We start from the raw sequence: 27,273 nt of genomic DNA on the forward strand, positions 1-27,273 counted from the left end.
TCCCACCCTGTTCCCTCCCTCCATCCACCACTGAAGAGTGTTATTTCCCCTTCTGAGTGGGATTCAAGCATCCTTGTAATTTAGCTTCTTTGGGTCTGTGGATTGTACCATAGTTATCCTGCACTTTGTGGCTAAAATCCACTTATAAGTGAGTTCATACTATGCATGTCCTTTTGAGTCTCGTTTACCTTCCCCAGGATGATAATTTGTAGTTCCATTCGTTTGTTGTCCTTGTTTTTAATAACTAAGTAGTCTTCCATTGTATAAATGAACCACATTTCCTTTACCTGTTCTGTTGATGGACATATGGATGGTTTCCAGTTTCTGGCTATTACAATTAAAGCTGCTATGAACAGAACGGAGGAGGTGTCCTGTGGTATGTTGAAACATGCTTTGGGTATATACCCAGGAGTTGTATGGCTGTGTCATGAATAGAATTATAACCAGTTTTTTGAGAAACTGGCAAACCAAATTAATTTACACCGTGATTTTACAAGCTTGCATTCCCACCAGCAGTGGAGGCATGCTCCACTTGCTCCACAGTGTTGCCTGCATGTGCCGTCCCTTGAGTTTTTCATCTTAGCCATCCTGATGGGTGTAAGGTGAAATCATATCGTCATTTTTATTTGCATTTCCCTGATGAGTAAGGATAGTGAACATTTATTTAAGGTTTTTCTCAGCCATTAGAGTGTCTTCACTTAAGAAAACTGTTTTTAGCTCTGTAGTCCATTTTTAATTGTATTATTTGTTTTGTTGTTTTCTAACTTGGGTTCTCTATATATTTCAGTTATTAGCTCTCTTTTGGTTGTATTTTCCCATTTTGTAAGCTTCCACTTTGTCTTATTGATGGTGTTCTTTGCCTTACTTTTCTGTTTCATGAGGTCCCATTTACTAATTGTTGATCTTAGTGCCTGAGATACTGATGTTCTGCTTCGGAAGTAGTTTCCTGTACCAATGAGTTCAAGAACTCAGCATGTGGGCACCGAGGGTTATTGATGCCTGAAGTGAGGAAGGATTAAATATGCCAAACACCTAAAATACTTAATTGTTTATTCTTAATACAAGTAGTCATTGCATGGCTCTTTGAATTTTATATGCACCTGAACTTCATACCTATGTTAGATTGGTTTAAAAATAACTTACACTTGGTAATATCTACCTTGTACACATTGCAGGTAGATAGATCTATTTGCCTGTAGTGCCTCTAATTCAATCAGGACATCATGCATGCATTACTCTTACCACCCAGTTTCTAGGAGAGAATTGTATTGTTATGAAAAATACAAAGTTGCATGACAATAGCATTGCATGTGTCTTTTCTCACATATTTGGCAATTATTGAAACTTGTCTTTTTTGTTATTTTTATTAATTGGTTATTTACATTTCAAATGTCCCCCTTCTTGGTCTCCCTTCCTTAAACTCTCATCCCATCCCCTGTCCCCTTTGCCTCTAAGAGGGTGCTCTCCCCTGTCCTCCCCCCACCCCCCACTCACTCCCACCTCACCCTTCTAGCATCTGCCTTCTCTAGGGTATCAAGCCTCCACAAGCCTTCCTTCCCACTGATGTCAGATTAGTCAGAACTCTGCCTCATATACAGCAGGAACCATGGACCAGCCCATGTATACTCTTTGGTCTTGGATGGAATATTGTCAGAACAGATGATAAAATTTCATTTAAAGTATGCCTTTAAATTTTATACTTATATTTTTTATACTGTAGTTTTAATGTAGATCAATACTAGTATGATTTCTTATGAGAAATCTTTACTGTTATTTTATTCTCCTCTTCAATATTTATCTCTCTTTTTCCTCTCTAACTTAATTGAGCTCCCTGTTTCTCTCATTTCTTTGGTCAGCTCACATACAGCCTGCTATTCTTACCGTGTTTTGCCCTCTCCAACCCGAACTTGAAGTAGCCCCTTTTTATGTCCCTAAAAATTTGTCTTTTCAATGTTAAATACAGTGTGTCATTGAAACACTGAATCAGTTATGATACTCTTGGATGAAGTAAAATGTTTTTAAAATTCTCCAGATATTTTAAAATTGTTCATAGTCAAGTATTAGGAACTATATACTCAATTTGTAGCAAATGTCTTAGAAATTTTTTTAAAGATTTATTTATTATTACATCTAAGTACACTGTAGCTGTCTTCAGACGCACCAGAAGAGGAAGTCAGATTTCATTACGGATGGTTGTGAGCCACCATGTGGTTGCTGAGATTTGAACTCAGGACCTTCAGAAGAGCAGTCAGTGCTCTTAACCACTGAGCCATCTCGCCAGCCCTGTCTTAGAAATTTTATTCTCAATATTTTTTTCTTTGTTCAAATACATTCGAAAACTGCTTGCCTGGCTCCCTACTCTTGGTGTGTGGTAGTGTTTGGGAGTTGTGGTCGGGGATGGGAGTTGTAGAATGTGCAAGTGTGTTCGCTTGTGTGTCTGTGTTTATTTGCTTGTGTTTAGAACTTGTGTTGCAGTTACGATCTTAATCTTATATATGATGCTTTACAACTGTGTCTGTTCTGTCTCAAGATCCTAGTATATGGCTATGTTGTGTAAGCACGTGATAGTAATAGGCAGTGGTATGTATAATCAGATGATCACAGGCGGATGTTCAGCTGGGACTCCCGAAATCACACCCTCTCTGTATTTAGAATCACTGTGTGCACTCATTATAAATTGAGCCTGGAATGATTGGGAAATGATCATCTTAAGAACATATTACTTAAAGGTCTAATTCATAGCATGAGTAATTTTGCGCCTTAGTTTTGTAGTTTGGCCCTAAGAGAACCTGCTGTGTTTTCTGAAGGTTCACAGTTACCCAGATGTGAAAACAGAATGACGATAGATCTCCTAAAATAAAGGGAATAAGTAAAAAAAGAAAAATTGGCATATATATTACTAATAAGCATGACAAGACCAGGAAGCCAAGTAATAAGGAACAGAAATCATTTATAAAAGTCATATATCTGTGTTAAAATTCAAATGTTATCTTTAACATTCACACTAACTTCTCTGAATGTGATCTAATCACACATAAAATGGGAATGTAGAAATGGACATATTTTTACCTTACAATTGGTGGGTCTTTAACAGTTATGGATATCATAGGAAATTTAAATACTTGATCCAATTTTCCTTTTGTTAATGGAATTTGTATCTCAAAAATTTCAAAAGTAAAATTAGAGAATCCAGAAGTTGCTTGATATATTCTGATCTGATTGTTAATGTTCAGAACAATTAAAAAAAAAGTTAATAAGTTTAATCAGATGTCCTGCTCACAGGCTGAAAGGTAAAGTCACTTGCCACCAAGCCTGGCGATTTGAGTTCAACCTTGGAGCTCACTTGGTGGAAGAAAAGAAGGGATTCCTCCAAATGGTCCTCGACTTCTGTATGCTAATTGTGGACTCTTGCACGCTTGATGATTTCCGTCAATGGCATCAGGAGTCGTGCTTTTACAGACAGGATACATGAGGTTCGGAAGTCTAGTCATACCTGGTTAAGAATGCTTACAAGGGAATGTGAAAGGGAGTACCTGAAGCAAGGGCAGCAGAGGATGCAAGGGTTCATTCACTCAGAAACAGAAGACAAGAGATCTCTTAGGCGAAGCATTGTTAAAACACATGTGAAAGCAGGGTCCCCTGTGAAGGAGCTAGAGAAGGTACCCAAGGAGCTGAAGGAGCCCCGCAGGAGGAACAACAATATGAACTCACAAGTACCCCCAGAGCTCCCTGGGACTAAACCACCAATCAAAGAAAACACATGGAGGGACTCATGGCTCTAGCTGCATATGTAGCAGAGGATGGCCTAGTCGGTCGTTAATGGGAGGAGAGGACCTTGGTCCTGTGAAGGTTCTATGCTCCAGTGTAGGGGAATGCCAGGGCCAGGAAGCAGGAGTTGGTGGGTGGGTGAGCTGGGAGAGTAGGGAGGGTATAGGGGGTTTTCGGAGGGGAAACCAGGAAAGGGGATAACATTGGAAATGTTAATAAAGAAAATATCTAATTAAAAACATATGTAAAAGATTTACCTTGGAAAATAATTGTAAAGGATACCACTGCCCAGAACTTACTGGTGTATTGTTGTCACATTGGTGTCTTCTACTTAGCATATGTCAACTGGCCAGAGTTATACAGAAGCAGCTGATCAACATAAACCACATAGATTTGCTATTCAAGTAAACATGATGACCTGATTTGAATGAGAGAGCTGTCATTCTACGTACCAATTGGAAAAGGAGCACAACAGGGCACAATGCAGGGACTTTGACTCAGGTGCTGTCAATCATAGGTGGAGGAAAAGGGAGAATGAAAACCTGTCTGTACCACAGTCTGCCTGGGTTACAGGCAGTCATAGCAGGAAGAAGCTGGTAACAGAAAATAGATCTATCTGGCTATACACAGACACCACAGAGAGTGGATATTCTAATAGCTCCATTCTAGGAGTTGTGGACCAGGATGGTGGTGGCCATGATTATTTGCATTCTCATGGCAGTCTGGTAATGGTAAATGACCTGAATCATCACAAAACAACAGAAACCAGAGACTTGCCCTTGTATGTGCAAGATAAAAGTTTAGCTGAATTACTGCCTCTGCATGACTCAGAGTCTATTTTCTGAGTATAACCAGGTGTAGCTGCTTTCTGTTAGCAGAGACTGAGGGAATGGCCAACAAATAACTGGCCCAACTTGAGACCCATCATGGGCAAGCACCAATCCCTGACAGTATTAATGATACTCTGTTACTCTTGCAGACAGGAACATATTGTTCTCTGAGAGGCTCTGCCCAGCAGCTGACTCAGATACATACACCCACAACCAAAGAGTGGATGGAGCTTGGAGACCCTTATGGAAAAATAGGAGGAAGGATTGCAGGCCCCAAAGGGGATAGGAACTCCATAGGAAGATAAGGAGAGTCAACTAGCCTGGACCCTTTTGGGGGTTCTCAGAGTCTGAACAACCAACCAAAGAACATACACGGGCTGGACCTAGGCTTCCCTGCACATATGTAGCAGCTCGTCCTGAACAATTGGAAAGGGGGCCCTCCCCAAAACTGTCACCTGTATGTGGGTTATGTTCTTGATGGGCTGCCTTGTTTGGCCTCAATGGAACAGGATGTACCTACACAGAGATTTGAAGTGCCAGGGTGGGGAGATACCCAGGGGGCCCCCACCTACTCAGAGGAGAAGGGAATCGAGGGATGGAGGTAAGGATTGTGGGATGGGGAGATGAGGATGTGACTTGAATAAGTAAAATAAATAAATAAATAAAAAATAAAAGCTGAAAAGAAAACAAACAAAAAAACCCAGTCTATTTCTCTCCATGAGCTGTGGAATTCATATCTCAAAGACTTACAAAAAAACTAATAAGAATTTATATTGAGCTACAAAAGACCACAAATAGCCAAGACAATCATAGTTGTAAAAATATTGCATAAATATTACAATACCCAATCTCAAATTTTACATAAGATGTAATGATAAAGACCGCCTGGTACTGTACTAACAAAATCGACAGATGAACCAAGAGAATAGGAAAGAGGATCCCAAAGCCGAACAAGAAAATCACGATCCCTTAAATTGCTACAAAGAAGACAAAGACATGCATTGGAAGAAAGACTAATGGTTCTGTCCATGCAGAAGGATGAAACTAGATAATACCTTTCACTTTATACAAAATAAACTTTAATTGTAAAACTTATCAGAGGTGTTGAAGACTACCTTCATTATATCTGAGTTGAGATCATGAAGTCATGGGAAGACACAGATATTACACAATCCATCCAGGGTAGTGACACTTAGCATGACATATATCTTTGTGGAACACACCACTGAGGAAGAGCTGATGAGAAGTGTTATGGAGTTTGTTTGAGTGTCTGCAGCAATGCTAGTCCTAATAAACACTGTTTTCTGGTAATTTTTTTAATTAGGTATTTATTTCATTTACATTTCCAATGCTATCCCAAAAGTCCCCCACACGCTCCCCCACTGACTCCCCCACCCACCCACTCCCACTTCTTGGCCCTGGCGTTCCCCTGTACTGAGGCATATAAAGTTTGCACGACCAATGGGCCTCTCTTTTCACTGATGGGCGACTAGGCCATCTTCTGATATATATGCAGCTAGAGACACAAGCTCCGGGGGGGTACATATTGTTGTTTCACCTATAGGGTTGCAGATCCCTTTAGCTCCTTGGTTACTTTCTCTAGCTCCTCCATTGGGGGTCCTGTGATCCATCCAATAGCTGACTGTGAGCATCCACTTCTGTGTTTGCTAGGCCCTGGCCTAGTCTCACAAGAGACAGCTATATCAGGGTCCATTCAGCAAAGTCTTGCTAGTGTATGCAATGGTGTCATCGTTTTTAGGCTGATTATGGGATGGATCCCTGGATATGGCAGTCTCTAGATGGTCCATCCTCTTGTCTCAGCTCCCTATTTGATATTCTTAAAGGGAGTACTGGTCTTATCTTCCCTTGAACTTTAACATTGGATGGATTATTGATTTCACAAAGAGTAGAATGAGCTATTAAAAACAATTTGTTACTTATATAAATTATTCTTTGCCTTTATATCTGCTGATTTTTATAATGACTCATACACCTACAGAATTATTGTGGCAAAAAGCTCCTCTTACTTGGATATTATGACGCAGTGGCTCATATGATAATACTTCGAAGAAAACAGACACTGGTTTATTTTGACAAAGAACCAGACATCATTATTCAGCCTGTTAATGTGGACCAAAATATTTGGCTAAAACAGCATAGTACAGATTTGTTGCTTGCTCAAATAGGATTTAAAGGCATTATAGACAATCATTACCCTCTATATAGGTTGATAAAAATTTTAAATGTACATAAGGTTTTATTTTCTAGTATGACATCTTTACAGCCTCTACATAATGTTCTTTTAATTTTTACTGAAGGCTCCTCTAAAGTACGTGCAGGATATATCATAACTAATCAAGAGGTAGTCATAGAGACTGCTGGGCTCTCTGCTCAGCTTAACAGCAGTACTATATGTTTTTCAGTCTCTAAATGGTGGCCTGACCTTCATTTTGATCTCTTTCAATTCATAGCAGGCCTAGTTTCTTAGGACATACCTAACCAATTACCCCATAGGGGTCTACCTGATTGTGATGGAAAAGAGTCCTGCTCCCCAAAGTCTTGCCCAAATGGAGGTTTAGATGGAAATTTGAGATGTGGACATTTGGTGCTTAGAGTCAATCTATGCACTTATCTTTTTTATGTATGTCCCCCTGGATGGAAGGACTAGATCCCAGGCTCATAATTCTGGAGGTGCAGAGGATTTTTCTGTCCTGCCTGGGGATGTGAGACCACAGGAAAAGTTTATTGGAAGGCCCAAGAAGATTTAATTATAGTAGCAAGGAATTGAACAGGATCTGGCCTGTCTAGTTCTAGTTATAAAGGTACTGACCATTATTATTGTTATAGCCTTAGTTGTGCCTCAGTTTTATTGTCTGGGTCCTGGACAGGAGTAGGATCTTGCATCATCTCTTCTTGTAATCTCACTATAGTGAAATTCACTGAGTCTGGCAAAAAGGTTAGAGAAGACTGGCTTAAAGGAAGGACTTGGAGACTTAGATTATCTAAAACCGGTTATGATGATGGATTATTCTTTACCATTAAGATTAAAACTGAACCTATCTGTTTTTCATTAGGACCTAATAAGATCATATAAATAAGCCTTAAAAGAGGAATGATAAAGATAAAAAGAATACTGCTGATAATAGGAATACTGCTTCCCCATTTTCTTCTCCAGTGTCTGGTATCCCTCGTAGTTGTATAGTTGCCACTACTACCTTTCCTACATTTGCGACTCCCCTTACAGAATTAATTGTGGGCATGTTTCATGTGCTTAATGATACTTATCCTAATGTCACTCACTCATATTGATTTTGCTATGATATAGCCCCTCCTTTTTAAGAAGGTAATGCTTTATTATCCAGCAATGTTTCTTACTCTAATAGCTTTTCTGATTGTTGATGGAATCAGAAATCTGGCATAGGTCTTTTCTCTACATGTTTCTGGACTAGGTACCTGCATAGTGAAAATTCATAAAGGTAAAAGAGAGCTTATGCAATCAAATGCTTACTGTTTCTACCTCTTCATTCTATTTTATTCCTCCAAAGGCGGGATGGTGGGTTTATTCCACAGGTCGTAACCCCTGCATTCACATACAAGCGTTTGAAAGCTCCAAAGACTTTTGTGTGTTGGATCAACTTACTCCTAGGCTCACTTATCATTCTTATGACAAGGTCTTGGATCACTGGGATGGAGGCTTCTCTCACCCGAGAGAGAGCTTGCTACAGCATTAACTATTTCAGTACTACTGGGCCTCAGTGTGGGAGGAACAGCTACTGGTGCTTCTGCCCTAGTTTTGTAAGGAAAAAGCCATGCACTTATTAGAACTGCAATAGATACAGCTATAGAAAAGACAGGATAGACACTTCTATTTCCCATTTGCAAGAGAATCTAATCTCCTTCTCTGAAGTTCTCCTTCCAAACACTAGAGGATTTGATATTTTATTCCTTCAATAGGGAGGACTATGTGCAGACCTCCATGAAGCATGTTGCTTTTACATCGATCATTCAGGAGTAGTAAAGGATTCTATGGCTAAAGTTTGAGAAGGTCTGGCCAAAAGGAAAATTAAAAAAGAACAGAATCAGGAATGGTTTGAATCCTGGTTCTCCACTTCCCCATGGCTTACAACTTTCATTTCTACACTGCTTGGACAATTTATTATAATTTATTTTGATGCTTTTAACTTTTGGATCTTGTATTTTAAACAGATCAGATGCCTTGATACAGGATTGCTTTCAGCAAGCTCAGCTATTCACCATGGCAGTTATTAATCACTATGAAGAAATGCATTTACTGTATAAGCAGCTCTGAAATGTCATTCATGGATCTGGTCTTATTTGAAAAGAGTGCTATAGAAGACCAGTTAGCCAGAGACAGGAAGACAATTAAGAGTGTTCTTGAGCTCCTATTGACCTAAGGCAGAGACATACATCAATGCTATGTTGGCTCTACATGATAGGTAAGGAGCAATATAGACACTAACCTAACTAGAACTAAGCAGGTCAGGAAGCAAGAGCTGATGAAGAGGCTATGGAGGGATGTTACTTATTGGCCTGCTTCCTCTGGCTTTCTCAGCTTGCTTTCTTATAGAACCCAATATTACTAGCCCAGAGATGGTACCACCCACAAGGGGCCCTCCCCTTTTCATCACTAATTAAGAAATTGCCCCACAGCTGGATCTCATGGAGCCACTTCCCCAACTGAAGCTCCTTTCTCTTTGATAACTCCAGCTTGTGTCAAATTGACACACAAAATCAGCCAGTACAACTGATCCCTTGTCAACTTGAAACACAAACACATCACTATTAAGCCTCAACCTTTACTTTCTTATTCATCCTCAAGATATAAATAACTTTAAAAGTCCTACAGTCTTTACATATTAAAAAGAACAATCCCTTAAAAATATCCAATATCTTTTAAAATTCAAAGTCTTAAAAATTCCAAGTCTCTTAACTATGGGTTCCACTGAAATACCTTCTTCCTTCAAGAGGAAAAAATATCAGGGCACAGTCACTATAAAAAATAAAATCAAACTCCAACCATCCAGTGTCTGAGATGCACTCAGAATCTTCTAGGCTCCTCCAAGGGCTTGGGTCACATCTCCAGTTCTGACCTTTGTAGCACACACCTTGTCTTTTAGGTTCCAGCTGCCTGTACTCCAATGCTGCTGCTGTTCTTGGTGGTCATCTCATGGTATTGGCATCTCCAAAACACTGTTGTCTTCAGCTGCAACTAGGCTTTACCAAAAGCCTCTTATAGGAGCTCTTCACGGTTCCAAGATTCAACTCCTTTGCATGACCCTTCAGTTCTGGGCCATCAATTGCAACTGAGGCTGCACCTACACCAATGGCCTTCCATGGCCTCACAGTGCTGAGTCTCAGCTGCTCTTCATGACCCCTTCAAAACCTATTACCACCTGAGTGATTCTTACACATTACCATGTCCAGCTGCAGCAGTAGGTAGAACAACCTTGGCTCTATCTGGAACACAGCCTCTTTGTGCTCTGCGAAAACACTTTCCAGAAGTTTTTACCTCAATGATGCTGGTCTCTTCCTAATCATCACTAATTTCTTGGCTGAAGCTAACCAGCATCAATAGTCCCAGTAATGTAAAGTTTTCAATTTAGTAGTTCTGGTATCTTGTTTATCACAGCTGATTCTTCAGTCCCAGATAACCAGAACCACAGAATCTTCACAATCAAAACAGCAACAATCCATAAGAGACTTTAATCTTCCCTCAGTAATTTCACAAGCCAGGTCCCCATCTTCTGCACTGTTCTCAAGGTTATCTTCCAAGCTCCCACAGAACTTTCCACAGAGTTCTTAGCATCCCAATGGCTCTTCTAGTGCAAAGTTCCAAAGTCCTTCTACACTCCTTCCCCAAATATGGTCAGGTTGTCATAGGAATGCCCCACTATGCTGGTACCAACAATGTCTTGGTCAGGATTTCTATTCCTGCACAAAACATCGTGACTAAGAAGCAAGTTGGGGAGGAAAGGGTTTATTCAGCTTACACTTCCATGATGCTGTTCATCACCAAAGGAAGTCAGGACTAGAACTAAGCAGGTCAGGAAGCAGGAGCTGATGCAGAGGCTGTGGAGGGATGTTCTTTATTGGCTTGCTTCACCTGGTTTGCCTGGCTTGCTCTTATAGAACCCAAGACTACTAGAACCAGGGATAGCACCACCCACAATGGGCCCTCCCCACTTGATCACTAATTGATGAAATGCCCCACAGCTGGATCTCATGGAGGCATTTCCTCATCTGAGGCTCCTTTCTTTGTGATAACTCCACCTTGTGTCCAGTTGACACACAAAACCAGGCAGTACACCTGGCAACAGACAACCAAGAAATGCCTCAAAGTCACATCACACAACAAACCTAACACAAGAGATATATTGGGAGGGACAACCCCAGGAAGGTGGATGCCTGACTAGAAGCAGAAGAGAACTGGGCAGAACCAGATGTAGAAGATCCAGGCTTTAAAGTATGTGCCTACTTTCAACCACTTGAGGATCTGCAATAAACCTGGAAGGTATAATAAGAGCAGAGCTCAGCACAGCTGTGTATATTTACTTTATTTTGTTGTTGCTGTGAGCAAACAGCTGGCAAGAAACAAAGAAATATGACATGCCTGTCATCCTAAGAGCAGGGAGCGAGGAGAAGATCAGACATTCAAGGTCATCCTTAGCTACAGTACAAACCAAAAGTAAATGAAGACAGGAAAGAATGAAAAAGAAAGGAAGAAAAAAAAAGAAAGAAAGAGAGGAAGGAAGAAAAAGAAAGAAAGAGAGGAAGGAAGAAAGAAGGAAGGAAGAAGAGAGAATGGAAGTAAAAAATGGCAACAGGTAATGATGGAGGAAATACAGAAAAGATGAAAAGAGGAAGGAAACAAAGATGTTAAAATGTTCATATGTTACCAGTGAATATTGATGATGTGCTTCCTTTAACTTTAGTTCCTTTTTTTTTTTTCTTTTAATTCAGCCAGGGACCTAATCCCATGTAGGGCAACACCCAAGATTGTGGTGTGCCTTCCCTTAACTCTCTAGAACTCCCCTCAGTTAGCTGTTTGGACATTCCCTAAGTCTCTGCTCCACCTCCTTTGCCTGCATTTCTTGTAGACAGGATTTTAGGGTTGAAACTTTTGAGGGTGGGTTGGTGTCTCTATTGCTCCACTGGGGTTCCTGCCTGGCTACAGGAGATGGCCTCTCCAGGTTCCATACCCCAATTTCGGGACTCACAGCTAGGGTAACCCCCACTGATTCTTGGGTACCTCCTTTATCCCAGTGTTTTTTTTTTTTCCTTTTCCTGTAGATTTCCCCTTCCTTCTCTCCCATAAGTTGCAGATTTCCGTTCATATTTGTGACCATCTAGCCATCTCTCCTGTTCTCTCCACACCTGATGTTGAAGCCGCCATTCCATCCCATCTCCCTCCCTCCATCTGCTGCTTATGACTATTTTGGTTGAGCCAGGTTAACCTCTTTTATAAGCTGCTTTAGACATAGTGTTTCACTACAGAAACATAAAAAGCACTTTTGTAAATATATATATTGCAAGACACATAGCAACCTTCAATACCTACTCAAAATCTTTCAAAATAAAAATCGTTATACCTGGATGAGCTATTTCATATAATTGTCAAGGAATATGATTATAAGTGCAAACAAAATAAACAAGGATTACTGTGTTTGCAAGTGCAGACAAAAGAAAGAGGCACATCACATCATAATGCTTGAATGGGTTGTTGGCACTTGTCACATTTTTTTTTGTCTAAGCTTGTGAAACTGAATGTTAGTGTGACAGCTATACATATCCCAAATCCGTTATAGTCATAGAGTTTCTCTCCAGCAGAAATACTTTCATGATGATGAAGATGGCAGAAATGTTCAAATGTTTGACCATATTAAATATATTCAAGTTTTGCCCCTGTGAGGAGCCGCCCTCACATTCGCCATTACAAGATGGTGCCGACATCCTGTGTTCTAAGTAGTAAACAAAAAATCTGCGCATGTGCTGGGGTAGTTTTCCACTCCATGTGCTCTGCCTTCCCCGTGATGACAACTGGGTCGATGGGCTGCAGCCAATCAGGGAGCGACACGTCCGAGGTGGAGGACAATCCTCCATAAAAGGGACAGGGTTTTGCCATTCGCTCCTCTTCTCCTCTTGCTCCTGAAGAAGTAAGCAATAAAGCTTTTGCCACAAAGATTCCGGTTGTCCTGAGCGTGTTCTTGCCGGTAGGGACAAAAGCTCGGGATATGCCCCAGTATGAATTATTTCATGATGACTAAGGCTTGTAAAATGTGAAAAGGCTTGATCTGATGTAGTGTACATTCATACTTTCCCTCCAGTATGGATTTCTTACATAAAGATGAAGACGACAGAAATGTACAAAGGCTTCACCATATTAAATATATTCACAGAGTTTCTCTACAATAATGTTTCTTTAGTGCTCTGAAGATGTCTGACATGCCAAGACTAGATCACATTGATTACAGTCATAGGGTTTCTCTCCTGTATGTGTTGTGTTCTTTTATGATATTGCAGACCACTTTGACACCCAAAGGCTTTACCACACTGCTTACATTCGTAGGGCTTCTCTCCAGTATGTGTTCTTTTATGCACTTGGAGATTACTGTGATTTGCAAAGGCTTTGCCACATTGCTTGCATCCATAGGCTTTCTGTCCAGTATGTATTCTTTTATGTTTTAGGAGAAGAGTGTTTCGAGCAAAGGCTTTATCACATTGGTCACATTCAAAGGGTTTCTCTCCAGTATGTGTCCTTTTATGTATTTGAAGATAACGGGGAAGTACAAAGGCTTTACCACATTCACTACATTCATATGGCTTCTCACCAGTGTGTGATCGTTTATGATTCAGGAGACTAGCTTGACATGCAAATGCCTTATCACACTGATTACATTCATAGGGTTTCTCTCCAGTATGTGTTCGTTTATGCTTTTGCAGACCACTTTGATACCCAAAGGCTTTACCACACTGCTTACATTCATAGGGTTTCTCTCCAGTGTGCATTTTTTTATGCACTTGCAGATTACTATTACTTGCAAAGGCTTTGCCACATTGCTCACATTCATAGGGTTTCTCTCCAGTATGAGTTCTTTTATGTGTTAAGAGATGACTGTTTTGTGCAAATGCCTTATCACACTGGTCACATCCAAAGGGTTTCTCTCCAGTATGTGTTCTTTTATGTGTTAGGAGATGACTGTTTTGTGCAAATGCCTTATCACACTGGTCACATCCAAAGGGTTTCTCTCCAGTATGTGTTCTTTTATGTATCTGAAGATAACTTTGAAGTACAAAGGCTTTGCCACATTCATTACAGACATAGAGTTTCTCTCCAGAATGTGTTCTTTTATGATACAGGAGACTAGTTTGACATGCAAAGGCTTTATCACATTGATTACATTCATAGGGTTTCTCTCCAGTATGTGTTCTTTTATGTCGTACAAAATGGTTGCTTTGTGCAAAGAATTTACCACATTGATTACATTTATAGGGTTTCTCTACAGTATGAATTCTTTGATGCCTTCGAAGATGACAGCGAAGAGCAAAGGCTTTATCACACTGGTTACATTCATAGGATTTCTCTCCAGTATGTGTTCTTTTATGCTGTTGCAGATCACTTTGACATGCAAAGGCTTTACCACATCGTTTACATTCATAAGATTTCTCTCCATGATGTGTTTTTTTATGCTGTTGGAGACCACTCTGACATGCAAACGATTTACCACATTGCTTACATTCATAGGGTTTCTCTCCAGTATGAATTTGTTGATGCCCTTGAGGATGGGTATGATATGCAAAGCCTTTACCACATTGAGTAAATTCAGAGGGCTTCTCTTCAATATGACTTTTTTCATGCCTGCAAAGATAATTGGTACATGTGAAAGCTTTCTCACATTCAGTACACTGATGAGTCTTTTTATCTGTGTGAATTAATTTTAAATTTTGGTCAAATTATAAAGAGCAATCTGATATTAAGGTATTATAAGTATTTTACATTCATGGTGTTCACCTTCATGATGGGTTGTTATGCATCTTTGAAGATGCATGTCATGTAAGAGCATTGATTAAATGGCTCACATTTACAGCATCGTTTTTGTGCAAGAGGCTTGTTAAATATTTGAAGAGAATGGAAGAACCCAGAACTTTATCACACTTATTATATTCATTAATTTTGCTATACTGTGAGTCATAATACATTTGCAAAGTGATCTTAGGCAAACAGAAATATTTCCACATTTAGTACTCATAGCGGATATTCTGTAGTATGAGTTTGTACATGGCCCCAATAAAGTTGGAAATTGAATTATTTGTAAACTTGTAGCACATTCAAACAGGCTACCCCAAGTGGGGACTACTATGTATCTTCTAATTACTGTTCTGGTTGAGAGAGAGGTTCGTTGCTACTTCCAATATTCCTATATTAATATGGCTGGTATCCATTGTGACATATGATAGTAATATGAAAAGAAGAACAGCAAGTGAAGAGGTTCCACATTGCATTCAAACAATTTGCCCTTTTATCCTTATACACATGTGGTATAGGGATTAAGGTTTTTACACATCCTTGACTGTCATAAACTGTCCCTATCACTAAACTTAGCTACATTATTACAAGTATGTGAGTGATTTCAGCTTTACTGTGGACTATTTTCCTCTTAGAAGGTTTTGGACATAGACTCATTACCTAATGAATGTGTGTACCCTTTACAATATCTGAGTGGTAGTCGGTTGAACAGATTGGCAGTTCTACAGCATAAGCTCTACTGGGCTGTGGTCCTAATGGTGAGATCTGTTAAGGCATTGTTTCTTTGTCTTTGCACGTAGAGGAATGCTGCGCAGCACAAATTAGATACCAGGCATTGGTGTACATGGTTTTGTGAGAATTTAGTGATCATCCATAACTTAAAGCAGTGCTTTTTTCCCCCCACCCTGTTACTTTCCTTTAAAATTTGCAGGACACCTTAAAATTTATTCAGAGACATTCTTATCAGTTTCCACATGCAAATTACCTTCCATGTCTTCTAGAACTTTGAAAATGTTCTTCAGGATTATGGTCTTCCCAACTGTAGCCTAAATATAATGCCAGAGAACGTATGTCATATTATTGGAAATTAGGCAAAATGTAAATTACTATCTTCAGCGAACCTTAGAACCATGCTTGATTTATTCACCTTGGTCTTCCTCATTCTCAACAGAGATTACAAAAAGAAACACCAATTAAAAAAAAAAAAACCACTTCTCCCTATATTTTACAAAGTGAAAAGAAATTCACTGTCTTACCTATAGCAGCGAGATTCCTGTAGGTCTCCAGCATCACATCTCTGTAGAGATTCTTCTGAGAAGGATCCAGCAAAGCCCACTCTTCCTGAGTGAAGTTCACATGCACATCATCATAGGTCACAACACCCTGAAATATTCCAAACATGTGTACATGAGAAAGCATAATATAGACAACACTGTAAATGTATACTTCATTGAGAATACGTTCATATAATTCTGGTGCTTCCTCCAATTATTTCCTGAAACAAATGCTCTTAGGTAATTCCAAATTAATTTTATAAGGAAACTCAGTAACAAACGAAGTTCATCTGTGTCATTTTTGCACCCCTTGGATAGGATAAAGAGTTCCAAGAGAAATGGCAGCTAACAGCCAATAAAGACATACAAGAAAACAGATCAACAGTACTGACCACACATCAGATAAATTGTATGATCGATTGCTAACTACAAAAATGATGAGGATGCTGGTGTATTCTCTCATGCTACCCCAACACTCAGGAGGTAGACACAAGTGTATCTCATTGACGTGGATTCCAGCCCGGTCTAAGCAATGAGTTTTAGGACAGCATGAGGTACATATTAAGACACTGATTGCCCTGCAAACAAATCTATCAATCAATCAAACAAAGAGAAAAGTAAAAAGACCTCAGAGTTCTTTACTGGAGTTCATACAAATAATTGTACATTCATTCCACTGTGTATTCACATTCCAGAAAACTTAAGGGTGCCAGTTTAAACAATAATATTAATAAAATCTTACTAAAAGGGAATGCATGTTTAAACAGTTATAAATGGACAGATAAAAATATCAGCAGTATAAAGGTTGACCATGAATTAGCAACATAGGCAAGGAGAGGTGCTCACTAGATGTATTGCCAGTTTTGCAAAAACTTGAGGTTAATTGCCAGTATTTACACGGAGGCCCATAACTACCCATTGTACCAAGTTCAGGAGTTCTAAGGGCACATTCTGAATACTTTGAGAATGAGGCCATAACATATGATGTACATATTCATGCATACATGGAAAATACTCATATTTATTTAAAAAATTGAAAACAAACAAAACAGCTAGTAATAATGCCAACACTTGCTATCGAATGGAATACCCAGGTAGATTTAATGTCATAAATACAAGACATCCTGATAAATTTAATATATTGTCTGCCAAATTTCAAAATTCCAGATGTGGATGAAGGTCATAACTACAGCATATGCTTTCATGTACAAAAACTTACATTTTAGGCTCATAAGCTAATAATACAGAGACAAACCTAGCCAGTCATTTTGGCCCACATCTGTTCCCATCACTAAGTTGTCAGAGTTATATGGATTATCAAATTCATAATTCCTACTTTCAGGACAACTAGGGCTGCACAGAGATACTTTGTCTTCGATATGAAATACAGACAAAAATACATAGTAAAAAATACAAAAAAATATCATTCTAACAAAGTAGCATAGCATTGAATAACAATTACTTCTACAGTATCTTTGTGACTTATGGATAGAGTCTTTAATGGTCAGGACATGATGGCAGAAGAAGGAAGCTGACTGATGAGTTTCAACAACAACAGAGTGGACACAAAGAAAAAGAAAAGGTATGAGTGAGTGTATAGATACTCAAATAACATCCCCATTTTGTAATTGAAAGGCTCCTCTACAAATCCTTCCCTAAGGTCCTCAAAAAAGCCACAGAGACAAGTGTTCAGAGTTATCACACTATGTAGGAGCTTTTATGAGTCAATCAACTACACTATAATTCTGGTGACTATAGGCCATCATTTCATGAAAATATGTGCCTTCCAGTTGGTGCCAGCGCCAGGCCACCTTGGGCCTGAACTCGGCAGACAGTCCCATGGTCCCCAGAGGACTCTCCAGCTTTCAGCCACCCTAGCACACCCAGGATCTTAGGATCACTGTTGAGTGGGACACAACATCTGTTCCAAAAGAATCATGCCCGGGGCCAGTTGGAACACAGACAGAGGAACCCCACCTGAGCAGTGGCTCAGGTTCCTTCAGGTCAGCACTAGTCTACCTTGGTTTCGAACTCAGTGGACAGACCCATGGTCCCGAAAGTAGACACCACTTCTAGGCGATCTAACACAACCAGGATCTTAGAATCCCAGGATCCCAGGAGCTAGGTCACACCAGGATCTAAGGGTCTCAGAGGAAGCTTGACTGCTAAGAACTCTGACACACCTAGAATCTCAGCATCACAAGATCCCAGAATCCCAGGATCACAAAGAAAGCTGAACTCTTTGAAGTTCTGACTCAACTGGGATTACAGGAAGGACAGGCTCCAATCAGATATATCGAGGACAGAGAGCACTTGAGATAATCAGATGGCTGGAGGCAAGCATAAGAACAGAAACACCAGATACCAAGGTTACTTGGCATTATCAGAATCAAACTCTCCCACCATAGCAAGTCCTGGATACACCATCACACCAGAAAAGCAAGATATGGATCTAAAGTCACTTCCCATGATGATGATGGAGGACTATAAAGACATAAGTAACTCCCTTAAAGAAATACAGGAGAACATATCCAAACAGGTGAAAGAATTGAACAAAACCATCCAGGATCAAAAAATGGAAGTAGAAAAATAAAAAAATAAAATAAAAAAAAGAGAAATCACTAAGGGAGAAAATTCTGGAAAAAGAAAACCTAGAAAAGAAGTCAGGAGCCATAGATGCAAACATAACAAACAGAATACAAGAGATAGAAGAGAGAATCTCAGGTGCAGAAGATATCATAGAAAACATTGACACAACAATCAAAGAAAATGAGAAATGAAAAAAGCTCCTAACCCAAAACATCCAGGAAATCCAGGACACAATGAGAAGACCAAATAGGTTAGATAAATAGGTTAGAGAAGAAAGATTTACAACTTAAAGGGCCAGTAAATATCTTCAATAAAACCATGGAAGAAAACTTCGCCAACCTAAAGAAAGAGATGCCCATGAAGATACAAGAAGCCTACAGAATACCAAATAGATTGGACCAGAAAAGAAATTCATCCTGTCACATAATAATCAAAACACCAAATGCACTAAACAAAGAAAGAATAGTAAAAGCAGTAAGGGAAAAAGGTCAAGTAACATATAAAAGCAGACCTATCAGAATTACACCTGACTTCTTGCCAGAGACTATGAAAGCCAGAAGATCCTGGGCAGATTTCATACAAACTCTAAGACAGCACAAATGCCAGCCCAGGCTATTATACCCAGCAAAACTCTCCATTACCATAAATGGAGAATCAAGGTATCCAATAACAAAAACAAATTTACACAACATCTTTCCACAAATCCACCCATTCAAAGGATAATAAAGGGAAAACTCCAACACAAGAAGAGAAACTATGCTCTAGAAAAAGCAAGAAAATAATCTTTCAACAAACCTAAAAGAAGATAACCACATTGTATTGGCTGATTTTGTGTGTCAACTTGACACAGGCTGGCGTTATCACAAAGAAAGGAGCTTCAGTTGGGGAAGTGGCTCCATGAGATCCAGCTGTGGGGCATTTTCTCAATTAGTGATCAAGGGGGAAAGGCCCCTTGTGGGTGGGACCATCTCTGGGCTGGTAGTCTTGGGTTCTATAATAGAGCAGGCTGAGCAAGTCAGTAAAGAACATCCTTCTATGGCCTCTGCATCAGCTCCTGCTTCCTGACCTACTTGAGTTCCAGTCCTGACTTCCTTTGGTGATGAACAGCAGTATGGAAGTGTAAGCTGAATAAACCCTTTCCTCCCCAACTTGCTTCCTGGTCATGATGTTTGTGCAGGAATAGAAACCCTGACTAAGATACACATGAATAAAATTTCAACTCTAGTGACAAAAATAACAGGAAGCAACAATGACTTTTCCTTAATATCTCTTTCTATCAAAGGACTCATCTTCCCAACAAAAAACATAGAGTAACAAACTAGTTACATAACAGGACCCAACATTTTGCTGCATAAAGGACACCCAACTCACTGACAAGGACAGACACTACCTCAGAGTAAAAGGCTGGAAAACAATTTTCCAAGCAAATGGTCCCAAGAAACAAGCTGGAGTAGCCATACTAATTTCGAATAAAATCAACTTTAAACCTAAAGTTATCAAAAAATATAAGGAGGGACACTTCATACTCTTCAAAGGTAAAATTTACTAAGATGAACTCACAATTCTGAACATCTATGCTCCAAATGCAAGGGCATCCATCCACATTCATTAAAGAAACTTTATTAAAGCTAAAAACACAAATTGCAGTGCACACAATAATTATGGGAGACTTCAACACCCCACTCTTATCAATGGATATATCTTGGAAACAGAAACTAAACAGAGAAACAGTGCAACTAACAGAAGTTCTGAACAAATGGATTTAATTGATATTTATAGAACATTTTATCCTAAAACAAAAGGATATACCTTTTTCTCAGCACCTCAGGGTACCTTCTCCAAAATTGACCATATAATTGGTCACAAAAAGGCCTAAACAGATACAGAAATATTGAAATAATCTCATGCATCCTATCAGATCACCATGGACTAAGACTGATCTTCAATAACAACATAAATAATAGAAAGCCCACATACATGTGGAAGCTGAACAACACTCTACTCAATGATAACTTGCTCAAGGAAGAAATAAGAAAGACGTTAAAGACTTTTAGAGTTTAATGAAAATGAAGCCACAACACACCCAAACTTATGGGACACAAAGAAAGCTTTCCGAAAAGGGAAACTCATAGCTCTGAGGGCCTCCAAAAAGAATCTGGAGAGAGCATACACTAGCAGCTTGACAGCACACCTAAAAGCTCTAGAACTAAAGGAAGCAAATTCACCCAAGAAGAGCAGATGGCAGGAAATAATCAAACTCAGGGCTGAAATCAACCAAATAGAAACAAAAAGAAACTTACAAAGAATCAACCAAACCAGAAGGTGGTTCTTTGAGAAAATCAACAAAACAGATAAACCCTTAGCCATACTAACTAGAGGGCACAGGGACAGTCTCCTAATTAACAAAATCAGAAATGAAAAGGGAGACATAACAACAGAATCTGAGGAAATCCAAAATATCATCAGATCCTACTACAAAAACCTATACTCAAAACAACTGGAAAACCTGGATGAAATGGACAAATTTCTAGACAGATACCAGGTACCAAAGTTAAATCAGGATCAGATTAATAATCTAAGCAATCCCATATGCCCTAAAGAAATAGAAGCAGTCATTAATAGTCTCCCAACAACAACAACAAAAAAAGCCCAGGACCAGATGGGTTTAGGGCAGGGTTTTATATGACCTTCAGAGAAGACCTAATTCCAATAATTCTCAAACTGTTTCACAAAATAGAAACAGAAGGTACTGTACCCAATTCATTCTAGGAAGCCACAATTACTCTGATACCTAAACCACATAAAGACCCAAAAAAGAAAAAGAACTTCAGACCAATTTCCCTCATGAATACCGATGCAAAAATACTCAATAAAAATCCTTCCAAACGAATCCAAGAACACATCAAAATGATCATCCATCATGATCAAGTAGGCTTCATTCCAGGGATGCAGAGGTAGATCGATATACGGAAATCCATCAGTGTAATCCACTTTATAAATAAACTCAAAGAAAAAAGCTACATGATCATATCATTAGATGCTGAGAAAGCATTTGACAAAATCCAACACACATTCATGATAAAAATTCTTGAAAAGATCAGGAGTTCAAGGCCCAAACCTAAACATAATAAAAAAAAATATCGAGCAAACGAGTAGCCAACATCAATCTAAATGGAGAGAAAATTGAAACAATCCCACTAAAATCAGCGACTAGACGAGGATGCTCCCTCCCTCCCTACCTATTCAGTATAGTCCCTGAAGTCCTAGCCAGAGCAATTAGACAACAAAAGGAGATCAAAGCGATACAAATAGGAAAGGAAGAAGTCAAAATATCACGATTTGCAGATGATATGATAGTATATATAAGTGACCACAAAAAAATCCACCAGAGAACTAAACTTAATAAACAGCTTCAGTGAAGTAGCTACATACAATATTAACTCAAACAAATCAGTGGCCTTTCTTTTTTTTTTAATTTTTTTACTAGGTATTTTCCTCATTTACATTTCCAATGCTATCCCAAAAGTCCCCCATACCCTCCCCCCCACTCCCCTCCCCCCCGACTCCCACTTCTTTGCCCTTGCGTTCCCCTGTACTGAGGCATATACAGTTTGCACGACCAATGGGCCTCTCTTTCCACTGATGGCCAGCTAGGGCATCTTCTGATACAGGAGGAGAAAGTGGGGAAGAGCCTTGAAGATATGGGTACAGGGGAAAAATTCCTGAATAGAATAGGACTGGCTGTGCTGTAACATCAAGAATGGACAAATGGGGCCTCATTAAATTGCAAAGCTTCTGTAAGGCAAAGGACACTGTCAATAACACAATACAGCAACCAACAGATTGGGAAATGATCTTTACCAATCCTAAATCCAATAGGGGGCTAATATCCACTATATATAAAGAACTCAAGAAGTTGGACTCCACAAAACCAAATGACCCATTATAAAATGGGGTACAGAGGTAAACAAAGAATTCTTGACTGAGGAATTCAGAATGGTTCAGAAGAACCTAAAAAATGTTCAACATCTTTAATCATCAGGGAAATGCACATCAAAACAACCCTGAGATTCCAGCTCACACCTGTCAGAAGGATTAGATCAAAAACTCAGGTGACAGCAGATGCTGGCAAGGATGTGAAGAAAGAGAAACACTCCTCCACTGCTGGTGAGATTGCAAGCTGGTACAACCACTCTGGAAATCAGTTTAGTCGTTCCTCAGAAAGTTGGACATAGTTCTACCGAAGATCTAGCTATACTACTCCTGGGGATATACCCAGAGGATGCTCCAACTTGTAATAAGGACACATGCTCCACTATGTTCATGGTAGCCATATTTATAATAGTCAGAAGCTGGAAAGAACACAGATACAGAAGTGGATGCTCACAGTCACCCATTAGACGGACCACAGGGTCCCCAGTGAAGGAGCTAGATAATGTACCCAAAGCTGAAGGGGTTTGCAGCCCCCTAGGAGGAAGGAACAACAATATGAGCTAACTGGTAACCCCAGAGCTCCCTGGGACTAAGCCATCAATCAAAGAAAACACATGGAGGGACTCTTGGCTCTAGCTGCATATGTAGCAGAGGATGGCCTAGTTAATAGGAGGAGAGCCTCTTGGTCCTGTGAAGGTTCTTTGCCCTAGTATGGGGAAATGCCTAGGCCAGGAAGCAGGAGTAGGTGCATTGGGGAGCAGGGAGTGGGGGAAGGGTATAGGGGATTTTTTTATAGGGGAAACTAGGAAAGGGGATAACATTTGAAATGTAAATAAACAGCATATCTAATAAAACAATAGAAAAAATAAGCAGTCTAAATTCAATAATCCGTATAGTCTGCAACAGTCCCTAAACTCTTCAAAAGTTCAAAGACTGCTTTGTCAGTCTAAGCAATCTCTTGACTGCCACATATTCTGATATCAGATAACATTTTGTGTCTTTCCAATATACAATAGCACAGGATACCCATTCCTATTTCAATAGTGAGAATGTGTACGTTAGATCATAGCAGGAAACCCAAGAGGGCAAACAGGAAACTCTGTAGCTGTCTCAGACACATGGGGCTTCAGTTTCAAAGTGCTTACATGGCTCTATCCCTGCAACTTCTCATACATCTCTCAGTTTCGGTACTTCCACTCCCTATATGCATCTCTCCATGGCAGATTCTCATATCATAGGTATCTCAACATCTTGTGGTCTCAAAATGCAACTGAGGCACCATCCTCATAGGTGCATGCAATGAACTCACAGAATCCTCACTGGGGCTCTGACTCTGCCAAATATAGATAGCTGAAATAGTGTTGAACTGACACCAGAACTGAAGAATCCATGACCATAATTTTGCATCTTCCTTGTTTCCAGAACCAGCACAATATGGGTAAGCCTGTGAAGATTGGCTTCTAAATTGAGACGGACCCTGCCACAGGTGGACCATAGTTGCAGTAGGTTTTATATGAAGTTCCTTCCTGGGACTAGGTATCACTTTGCCTACTCATTCCATTAACTGAATGCTTAACAGAAGGGAATCTTACCCTTAGGGCACCTTCTTATGCTTCCAATCCAGAGCAAGGACTTTCTCTTTAATGGTGATAATATCCTTGAAAATCCCTGCCTCTGATTCAGCACTGACTACCATTTGAAATCTCCTAGTGCTGTTTTTTTCTTTTCAAACCACAGACTTTGCAGTTCTTTCTACACCACTTGTTTTGTTTGTTTTTGTTTTGTTTTTTTCCACTGAAGTCCTGAATGTGTTACAGGTAATAACCATCCAACAGACTCAATATTCCAACTAAGAATCAGCCCCTTATCTTTTGATTCTGCTTCCTCAATTTCAGAGGTCATGGATAGAATGAAAAACATTTGTGGCCAAACTATCACACATGACCTCTAGCTAAATTTTTTCATATCACTATTTCCCCCTGAAATCCTATGACCTCACCTTACTCTGCCCATAATAGTCTAAACAGTGGCATCTACCAGGTCCTACAAGAACAGTAGATGAAGATCTGTGTACAGCTTTCTATGCCTTTGCCATCTCAGTCCTTATGTCTTCCACATTCCTTCAAAAGAAAACATTCACAGGTTCTGTCCAGAATTAAAATCAGTTTTTTGTGTATCATTTTTTTGTTCTAACTTGCTACTCAGGAAATGAACAGTTTTTCTTGATGCTTCTTTCAGATCACAGTACATCATTTTGAGAGCATAAGGTAGAAATGGAAGGTAGATAATACAGGCCAAAATATGGGCATACACTGTTTCCTGGCTTGCTCTCTTGTTTGGTCACTGTCTCGTGCTCAGCTAATTAGCTCTCTTACCCTGCCCAGATCCCCTTGCCTAGGGAGATTGCCACCCTCTGTGGAAGTGGCTTCAATCATCAGTCACCAATCTACACAACCTCTCACAGACACACTAACCAGCCACTCTGAAGGGACACACCCTCAACTGAGGTTCCCTCAGGTGAATAGATGCTCTGAAATGTTGAGAACTGAAGATGATTATGACACAGAGACGATAATATATGAGAAAGTTTTAGTAACACTTAACTAATGTCTTTCCCACACCAATCATTTTATTAAACCCCAAACACTGGTGATTATTACAACTGGAAAACATAGATATGCCAATAAATGCACAGAGGTGAGTCTTTAGGATCAAGAAGAGAAAACTAAAATTGATTTTCCACAGAAAGTCCCCAAACCAACAAACTCATGACACTATAGATTAAATTTTCAGAAGACAAAATAAATTAAAGGACAGACAAAGCAATAAATATAGACAGCCCCTCAAATAAGAAATGTGGGATTACAGTCAAAATCAAAGAAACCACTGGCCAGCACTCACCCTGTGGGCCGAGATAGTTTCCTTTGCCAATAATAGAAAATGGATTAGGGGGCTATTCCAGTTGGAGAGATATGCCTAAAGCATACAAATATTTCAACATTGTAGAAAACTAAAAAGTACTAAAAAGTACTACTAAAAAGTATCGCCCTTTTCATGATAAGGAAAAGATGTCTGTTAGGATCACTTAGAAGTCATTTTGTTTCCTATGATTAAATACAAATATGCACCAGTGGGAGGAAATGCAAACTTTTAAAAACCAAATGCAAGAAAGAAGATCTTTCAAAAACAGTGCATGGTTTGTACTATACACCAAACAGTTTCTTTGGTAGTAACTGCTTTATAAGTTATAAGCACATTTGAAAACATACTCTCTTCCCATTTTAATGTGTGTTTGTGTGTGAGACTGAAAGTCTTCCACGGATGTAGAGGTGACACATAGGGGAAGAGGGTGTCAGATATCCTAATCTAAAGGAGCAGGAGCCTCCGAACTTGGGTTTGAATGTTTGTATATGAACTCACGTCAACCCTAAAAAGAATAGCTGCTCACTGACCTGCCCAGCCCACTTAGTACTTGTTATCCAATAAGCAAACAGATTTTCAAAGATGAACAATATGAAAACCCTAAGTATAGAAGTAAATAAATGAACCCTGAGAACCTGGTGCCTCAGTATTAAGATGTTGGTTGCTGGACCAGGTAGGATGCCGCCAGACCTTCTCCACTTTCAGTTACCTAAGTCCAAATACTCCATATTGTCCCTAGTGTAGCAGCTTCCTCTTCTCTTTCCATGCCTCCTGGAGATACAACAGACCATTCCCATCTTCCCTTCTCTTCATGCGCCATCTCTGTATCTGATACTGCAACTATGGGCAGACAGCCCCTGCTCAACCACAAGCCATCCTTGTCAGAAGACTAGGTAGTCTGTCCAAAGACCTACACTAGTGTCTGTTACCTCAGACCCAGTTCTCACAGTTGACCTTAGCACTGGAACACAATTCTCAGGGGGAAGTTCCTCTCCCTGTGCCCATGCTTCCTGTAAAGACCACAGACCATCCATAACTGTCCTTTTCCCTCCTCAACTATGTCCCAGCCCTAACTTCGGCACACACCTCTTCTCAACCACGTGCCACTCTTGCCCGAAAACCAGGCAGGCTGTCCAGAGAACTAACACATTACCTAGTAGCCTAGATGCACTTTTCTGTTTCTGCTACTAATGGTCTAGAACATAAGAGGCACTTGACCGCTCTTCTGTCAAGTGTCCTATTGATTCCTAAGGTCATTTTTTTTCCTTGATTCCTCTTCCCCCAACTTCCAAAACCAGCAAGCACTGACCCTTGAAAACACCCCAAAATAGATCAGTAAATAAGGCAACACTCATCCAACAAACTGTCTAAAAATCCAGAGAACAAACAGAAATTCAAAAACAAAATGCCCACCCTAAGAAGGCAAACCCAGGCTGGAAAGATGGCTCAGCCGTTAACGGCTAGGCTCACAGCCCAAAATATAAGAGAAGACAAACCCAGAAATCAGCAGCTAGACCTATAATCACACCAAACCTAGATGCCCAGACACCAGCTTAGGAACATAATCAATAACAGCCAGGAAAATATGTCACCAAAGGAACAAAACTATCCCCCCACAGCAAGTCCTGCATATTCCAATATAGGCGAAAGCATAAGGAAAAGACCGTAAAACCAACTATGCGAAGATGATAGAAGTCCTTAAAGAGGAAATGGATAAATCTCTTTCTAAAAATCGCAGAAAGCACAATCAAACAACTGGAAAAGAAAAGAAAAAAGAAAAACGAATTCCATATATAAAGGGAAAAAAAATCAAGTAAAAAAGTGAAGAAAACATAACTGTTCATAACCTAAAAATGGAAATAGAAACAATTAAGAAAGCACAAACTGAGGGAACCCTAGCAAGGAATCTTTT

At 39.7% G+C, this 27,273-nt stretch overlaps 1 protein-coding gene across 10 annotated transcripts in view; it reads right to left on the minus strand.

The window, feature by feature from the left end:
- Positions 1-27,273, minus strand: part of 3300002I08Rik (RIKEN cDNA 3300002I08 gene) — a 56,593-nt gene that overhangs the window by 22,318 nt on the left and 7,002 nt on the right. For 3 of the 10 annotated variants that reach the window (XM_006500134.4, NM_027017.1, XM_011239765.3), the window contains exons 2-3: positions 15,900-16,026; positions 15,629-15,689 (exon numbers count right to left, since the gene is read on the minus strand). In XM_006500134.4, the coding sequence (XP_006500197.1) occupies positions 15,629-15,689; positions 15,900-16,026 (188 nt within the window). Of the gene's footprint in view, positions 1-5,344; positions 14,476-15,628; positions 15,690-15,899; positions 16,027-24,476; positions 27,166-27,273 lie in introns of those variants that run through there. The other 7 variants (XM_011239763.3, XM_011239764.3, XM_030252044.1 and 4 more) reach the window with 5 other exon arrangements.

The sequence above is a fragment of the Mus musculus genome, chromosome 2 (genome assembly GCF_000001635.26).
Source record: "Mus musculus strain C57BL/6J chromosome 2, GRCm38.p6 C57BL/6J".
NCBI lineage: Eukaryota > Metazoa > Chordata > Mammalia > Rodentia > Muridae > Mus > Mus musculus.